The 7,689-nt window shown below is 45.8% G+C and overlaps 1 protein-coding gene across 1 annotated transcript; it reads left to right on the top strand.

The window, feature by feature from the left end:
• The first annotated feature begins 4,344 nt into the window (after positions 1 to 4,344).
• Positions 4,345 to 6,408, top strand: PCAP1 (plasma-membrane associated cation-binding protein 1). The gene is made up of 5 exons (XM_087546678.1): positions 4,345 to 4,493; positions 4,599 to 4,727; positions 4,860 to 4,949; positions 5,067 to 5,151; positions 5,693 to 6,408. The coding sequence occupies exons 2-5, from the start codon at positions 4,623 to 4,625 to the stop codon at positions 6,040 to 6,042; spliced, it is 630 nt and encodes a 209-aa protein (XP_087402804.1). The 5' UTR covers positions 4,345 to 4,493; positions 4,599 to 4,622; the 3' UTR covers positions 6,043 to 6,408.
• Positions 6,409 to 7,689: the final 1,281 nt, after the last annotated feature.

Here is a 7,689-nt window from a genome sequence, read left to right as displayed (position 1 = left end):
CCGTGTGATCTTCCTATGGACCTCCACCCAGGCTCAAAGGGAACTGAGATTATTCATGCTAGAAACTTCCGTGTGCAGCCACAAGCTAATATGGGCTCTAGCATAGTTGAGTAAGTTACGTGAAGCTCTTGAGGAGGTGGATCAGCAGGTAGTGGGATTGTAGGTTTGGTATGGTCTGCCCGGAGTAGAGAATTAATGTTTCTGAAAGACTGTGTCTTGGTCATCCGTTTCTCAAACACCATGTAGTGCGAGAAATCCAATGGAGGCGATCGAGTCTTGTGTGGAAAAGTGCGCAAACATCTAAAGAGTGTACAAACTAATCATGGTTAGCCGTGGCCCCGGTTATGGACAATCTTGAGTATCTAGTACTTGGAGTATCTTAAGTATCTCATCACTCTAAATTAATATTGTTGGGTTGTTAATTACCTTAATTGGGATTGAGTTGGAGGAACCTTCTAAATGATGTTTCAACTACCATGATAGTTAAATTAAAATCTATTCCTTTGTTGTAGGGAAAAATTGGCTTTTCGTAAAAAAATTGTAACCATAGAGCTTTCCACCAGCCAAATATGCATGTAGTGATAGCATTATTCTGTTCTTGCTCTACTGTGTTACTTTGCCAGCATATTCCATGTGCTGACCCATTTTCGTGCTGCAACATATTATGTTGCAGACTTTTCAGACGAGGAGTAAGGTTCGTTAGGTCGTTGCCGTGCAGCTCAGCTATGCCGTTGGAGTTGATGGACTCACTTTATCTTCCAAGCCTTCCCCTTCTATCGTATTAGATGGCCTTAAGCCATATTTATTTTAATAAGTTCTCTTTGGAGACATTCGATGTAATAAGTGTGTGATTGCTACTCTGTTATAAATCCTCGAGTACTGTGTGTGTCAGCATTACCGATCCAGGGATTACACTGAAGCACAGAGACTTGACCGTTTGAGGTCGGGTCGCTACATTTCTGGACGCACCTCACCTCGGTCTGATGCGTGAAGTAACAGATGTCCTCTGATTTAGGGGGTGTCGATCTTGCTTGAGCGAGCAATGTATGAAGTCAAGGTGGCGCCTCGAAAGGGGTGAAGGCTGTCTCGAAATGGTGTGGTAGGTCTTTGAGACTCCAGAGCATCATCCCCCAGTTATGCTGGTCTTCGGAGCTTCATAACTAGTGAATGTCGCAGGGGTCTTGATACGCGTTTTACATATGCCGAAGTCGGGGGGTGGCAATCCTGCTCCTCAAGTAATAGTTTTGACTTCTCTCTCCTTTTTCTGGCAGAGGTGCTTCTAGTGTTATAGTCTGGTGCTTTGGTAAGGCATCTTATGTGCTCCTTTAGTAGCCTTCCGGGGCTTTGCCGGATTTGTTTCTCCCGATAGAGGGTACAGTTGATGTGGAGGGAATATTCTATGATGACGGACGTTGGTGAATGTGATTGTAGTGTGGTTTGTGTTAACCGAGCAATTCTATTCTTCTATAATGAACTGCACAAACTCCCTGTTCCCTTTCGTACCATCGAGAAAAAGTTCTTAATTATGTCATATAAACCAAATATTAGCGAAACATTTTTTCTGTCAACCTATTTTCTTAGTGAAATCTACGCCCTACATACTGGAAGAGGGGATAAATTATTGAAATGTTCCCAATTTCCCTCTAACTTGTTGGTTGTAAGTATTTCATGTTTTGATGGCTTAACATAGACTAGCACTATCAAGATATTATAGTGAGAGCACCTACAACTGAAGACCCCACTCCCCCTCAAACGTCCGGGTAGAAAGCCCGGACCGATAAACGCCATCCAACCGAACCCCCCAAAGCCAGGCCAAACATCCGGTTTTCGGGCACCCCTCAAACCCATCCCATATGCGGGGAGATATTGAGACTCCCAGATGCGACCGCCACATCAGATCCAGCAAGTCGGGCCCATCCCAAATCATCCCCAACCCTAGCTCAACCAGCCCTCTTCATCTCCTCTCTTCTGCCCCGTCAGCATCACCCATTCCCTAGTTCCACTGCCACCCTATCTCTATCGCCCTCCCCAACCCACCGCGCCTACCACTACCGGCCCGAAACCCCTCCTGGTCGTCCTTGCCATCACCATACATGTTCGCCACCACCACGCGTCGCCTTGGTATGTCCTACTCCTATGGACATACAACTCGCCCTCTATGTGTTCAACGAAATGTTCAAGCTATTTTTTGATATTGTTTTGCTCATTTGTAGGCAAATGATAGATTTGTCGGATGATGGCTCTTAGAATAAGGAGCTTGATGAATTCATATACAAAGAGTGCGTACATTCATCAGATTCACACGATGAAGATGTTGAAATGATGTTCACGATAAGTATCGAGAAGAAATGGAGAGGCAAGTGGATCATGTGCTGAGTTTCAAGGGTTCAATAAAGGTCAGGAGATTTGTTCCTCGGGATAGAATTAATTGCTGGTGCATGACTCTCTATGAGGACTACGTCAAACCAATTCCAACATACCATGAGGGTTTTTCGGTGTCGCTTCCAGATGAGTAAACCTTTGTTTTTGCGCTTAATGAATGCTATGGAGGAATATGCCCCTTACTTCAAACCGAGGAAGGATTATTGCGGAAAACTGTTGTTCTCTCCTAGGTAGATACATGGTTGCTCTGAGGATGCTTGCATATGGTAAAGCTACAGAGGCCATTGGTGAGATTGGCCAGATTAGTGAGAGCACATGCCTTTAGACCATGGTGAAATTTGTTTGCATCGTGGTGAAGGTGTTTTGGCCGGGGTACCCAAGAGAACCAACTGTCGAGGTCACATAGAAGTTATTGGTAATTGGAGCATCAAGAGGTTTCCTGGGTATGCTTCGTTCAGTTAATTGCATGCATGAACAATGGAATAACTGTCCGGAAGGTTTGCGCAGGCAGTACCAAGTTCACACCAAAGAGACCACTATCATACTGGAAGTAGTGGAATCAAAGGATTTGTGGATTTGGCATGTTTTTTTTAGCTTGTATGTTCTCACAGTGACATCAATGTGCTCCAGCGACCTCCGTTGTGCAATAGACTACATGACGGAGATGCTCTGGCATGCAACCACACCATCAATGGGACCCACTATAACATAGGGTACCACATTAACGACAGTATCTATCCTTAGTGGCTGGTGTTTGTAAGGGCTATATCCGAGGCTCGACGTAACAAACAATGTATCTTTGCACAAATTCAGAAAGGTGGTAGGATGTATGTGGAAAGGGCAGTCAAAGTGCTCCAAGCTCGTTGGGGTATTGTTCGTGGAGCTGCAATGATATGGAAATCAAAGACATTGTCGCAGCCGATGACATGTTGTGTAATCTTGCACAAATGATTGTGGAGGATGCGGGCGAAGGGGCAACTCATGCGCATGATTTTGAGAAGCCCATAGTACATGTCTACCTCCTGGAACAAGATGTAGAGCATATTGTGAACTTTCTAGAGATGCCTTGGCGGCTTCGAGATCAACGGGTGCATGTATAACTACTCAATGACCTTGTGAAGCATATGTTGATCTAGAGAAAAAATTATTGAATTTTATGTTTGAATTATGCATTCCCAATAAATTTTATTTTTTTACGATGTATTTTTTACGAATAAAATTTATTTGAGTGCAGTTTGTTACGTGTATTCGTATCATCAAATGATCGACGTGTATGTGGTTGCATGTTTTTGAGATTTTGAAAGTGAGGGATGTGATTGCACGGCAAACATTTGAGGGGAGCTATCTGGGATGCATCCGCAAACATATAGCGGGTAAGATTTATACATTGTTGTAGATGGTCTAAGTGTCTAACGTGTTGGAATAGAACAACTATATATTTGTACTCCAACATGCATAGGTAAATTTTATTCTGCGAAATTTTTAGGTGAAAATAGAAGCTAAATATTTAGGATTCTATTTCACAACTTTTTTTGCGTGTATCCATTTCACAACAAAAAATAAAATGAGGTACATAATTCTCAAAATACAGCAAGTTTTTGCCGGGAGGAATTTTTAATTCTTGACACATCTCGCATCCATTTATATATAAAAAGGTGAACTATTAACCGTCTCAAATCATTTGTGCAACTTGCAGGACAATTAATCAGATTACCAAAGTCATAGCACAGACGATCCCAACAACATGTCCTACACTCGCTGTAGCCTGCAGCCTGTACCCCTCCAGCGCAGCTTGCAAGCCTCCACGACCCATTCATCATTTTCTGGCTGCTCTGGCTTAATGACACCCCTTCCATAACCTTCTCCTCATTTGACGTCCATGCCCCTGCCCCCCTCCAGCAACCCGCGCCACCCAAACCGGGGGCACCCACGTAATTTCCCGCAGGGCCAGGCCAGGCCAGGGCGGCCTATCTGGCCAGCCCATTATATATCGCTCTCATGGCACCGTGGCTCATGTACTGCTGCCCATTGATAGGCTGGTGATCACTGCTGTCGAGAGGAAGTTCCTACGCATCCATCTCTTCCGCCCCCAGCTACCTCGCTTGCTCCACGTAAGTTTCCGTTCCTTCTAGCTCCCCTTGCTGTCTCCTTGGCTTCTCCTTCCGATGAGAAAACATCTCATGGAGTTTTATAATTGTGTTCTTGTGTTGGAGTAGGCGTCGTCTTTGAAGGAGAGGAAGATGACGAGCGTGTGGAAGACCAAGGTTCTCCCCGGGCTCAACAAGATCTTCGACAAGGATGGCAAGAAGGCCGCCGCCGCCGAGTTCTTGAAATCCTTCAACAAGGTACGCCGAGCTCCGGGTTCTTGCAAGTTTCTTGTGAAATTTGTGCGTTAAGAAATTTTGAAATGGTAGATGACGATGTCTACATGTGTTTTGTTTGCTTGTTGATTGTGTGGGCGTGCTCTATGTGTGTAGGAGGAGATTGACAAGGAGATTGAGGACAAGAAGACAGAACTAGAGCCCAAGGTTGTGGAGATCATTGAAGCATCTCCTCCAGAAATTAAGGTGAAATGATTTTTGTTTCGGTACCTAATTAGTATTGGTTTTGTATGGTTGCTTAGCACATAACAGTAGGGAGTAGCCACCTTAATTAGTGCTAACCATACTGTTATCTTGTTGTAGGGCTTGATAAAGGATAAGAAAACATCCAAGATCAAGAAGAACTCAGTTGCCGTCACCAAGTTCCTTGACGATTTGGCCAAGATTGGTAATGTTTTTTGTTACTTAAATTTTGCAAAAAAATATTGTGAAAAAAAATAAAAGGATTAAATACATAAATGGAATTACTTTTAGCAATCTTATCGGGTAATTTCTTAGGGTCCATATTTTAAATAACCTTTATTCCTTGCCTTTTGAACAAAATAACCTTTCATTATCCTGCTTTCACATAACTAAACTTTAATTTAGAGGTATCTTCTTAGAACAAAAAGAAGACAAAGCAATGGAATCTTCTCACATATGTTTCTTCCAACAGAAGTTCCCATGCAAACAGTACCGTTGCTTTTAGGCGATGCAGACAAAACCATAACATGTGCAATTAACAAAAGATGAACAAATTAACAGTAATTAATTAAGCTGCACAATTTTTCATTGTTGCCACAGGTACACTCAACTCTCGGGCATACTGCTGAGTCTTGTGCGTTCTAGAATAAAGAACACTCTTATCATTAGTTAATCAAATTAATTATATATCTAACTGACATAGGCTAATGAAACTATCGAGCTAATCAGTGTTGGTTAATATGCAGATTTCCCTGGAGCCAAGCTGGTGAGCGACGCGGTGGCCAAGTCCGGCACCACTCCCCTCTCCCCCGCCATCGTCTTCATCTTGGACAAGGTTGCGCCTTTCGTGCCCGCGCCCAAGGAGGAGCCCAAGGTCGAGCCCGAGGTCGCCGCCGCCGCCCCGGCAGAGGAGACGACCACCCGCGAGGTCGCCGTGGAGGAGGAGAAGAAGGAGGAGGCCGAGCCCTCCGCCGCACCGGCAGAAGCTGCCGCGCCGGCGGAGGCAGCCGCCCCCGCTGAGGTAGTGGAGGAGAAGAAAGAGGAGAAACCCGTCGAAGCCGCCGCACCTGCCGCCGAGGAGCCAGAGAAGAAGTGATCGGTCGCCGCCGGCCGGACTCCAAGAGCAACCCAAGCCACCACCTGGCTTGCTAGCTGCTGGTAATGGAAGAAATCATTTTAAGTTATTGTGAATTTGTGGTCGCTCTCCGTGTCAAGGTAGCTGCACAAAAGTAAGCACGTACGTACGTACACTGCACTTGCCATGCATATCACGCATGCAAACGTACACGCATGGAACATTTGTTATTCTTTCGATGGACCGGTCTCCTCACCGTATGTGTACATTTTACGTGGGGCTTTCTTGCTTTTTTGTGGTGGTTAAAACCTGTGTAATTATGATTATGTTGGTGTGTTAATTTGTTGGTCATGGTATAATCAGGAACTTGTGCATTCTTCCTCTTCTTGAACTTGTGCAAACCCTGGCTGTTGATATGGTTGATTTTACCGTCGTTCACATCAGCGTGGATTAACAACAATGGCTTTGCATGCATACGCCTCCTCCCAAGTGGAGTACTAACTAGAAACCTCGATCATTCCGGTCAAGTTTCACAAGATGTGTAGATAAGCACGAGGGAAGTCGGTAGGAAACTGATGGAGGTGGCGTACCAAATCGTGGCACGAAACCTAGAAACCGGTCGATGGAGATAGTTAGCTTTGGGATATACTATACTGACATTGCACATACTTATCTCTCTTGCTTAGCCAGATCAGTGAAAAAAAATCAATCAGTGCCGGTCGGAAAGGGACGTGAGCTCAATCCTATCGCCCGGCCGCACGACACGCCTCTTGCTCGTCAGCCGGACCGGAGATCTCGATCTCTCAGAGGCCCCGCACGGCCGGGCCTGCGTGACGTACGTGCCTGCGTGCACCCAAATTATTACTAGTAATTAACAAGGCTCGCTCACCATTGATCCCTCCACTGATGGGTACACGCGGGATAAAGGAGACGTTTCAGTCGAAATAAAAGGGGTTGATCGTGATCGTTTCTGGGTTGGTGTTCCGTTCTGTCCGTCCGGGCAAAGCAGTGAACCACGCACGGTGGCTTCTGCCTTTGTCCGGTACCGTGGCTTGGTCGCTGTTGCTGGGCTCAGTCACGTATACGTACGTACGAGCCATGGCAGCGAGACACGAGACGTGCACGCCGCAGCTATGCGGACGCGCCCACAAGGACGTGACACGGCAGGCGAACCACAGAATATTTAATCAGAACGAGTGATTATCAGTGGATTTTCCTAGGCGTACACGTCGATTTTGGGTGCTCTCGTGAACCACGGATGTGCAGGCATGCGGTTGTGGTGCCAAGTGCCGACCACTGCGAACGAAGAAAGCTTTGTGGCGCCAACTGAGCTGGGAGGAAGATTCAAGGGAATCTGGCGTGACGGCGTGAACAGCCGCGGAAACAAGATTCCTGCCGTTGGTCAGCCTCGGAGCGGACGGGTGGTAGGTTAGGACAAGACAAGGAACGGAACGGAACGGAATCTCTTCTCCCGTTTTTGGCGTTTCTTGCTTCCCACTCTATGTACCTACTCCTATTTTTTTCCCGTTGGTGAGAGATTTCAAGTGCTAGTTCACCATATTTATCGTTAACTACGTGGGCACGGTACTCCAATGATGAATAGGAGTAAAATAAAAGGACTCGAAAAAGGTGGTTTTCCTTTGCGTCGTGCTGACCCGATCTCATGTT

This window comes from Triticum urartu, chromosome 3A (genome assembly GCF_056163025.1).
Source record: "Triticum urartu cultivar PI428250 chromosome 3A, HENAU_Tu73, whole genome shotgun sequence".
In the NCBI taxonomy this organism is placed as follows: domain Eukaryota; kingdom Viridiplantae; phylum Streptophyta; class Magnoliopsida; order Poales; family Poaceae; genus Triticum; species Triticum urartu.
The sequence above is the reverse complement of the archived record's forward strand: the minus strand, read 5'-3'. Positions and strand labels throughout refer to the sequence as shown.

Coding starts and splice junctions, on each gene's coding strand:
- PCAP1 (XM_087546678.1), top strand. CDS start 4,623: ATGACGAGCGTGTGGAAGACCAAGGTTCTCCCCGGGCTCAACAAGATC. Junction 4,950..5,066: donor CATCTCCTCCAGAAATTAAG/GTGAAATGATTT, acceptor ATCTTGTTGTAG/GGCTTGATAAAGGATAAGAA. Junction 5,152..5,692: donor TGACGATTTGGCCAAGATTG/GTAATGTTTTTT, acceptor GTTAATATGCAG/ATTTCCCTGGAGCCAAGCTG.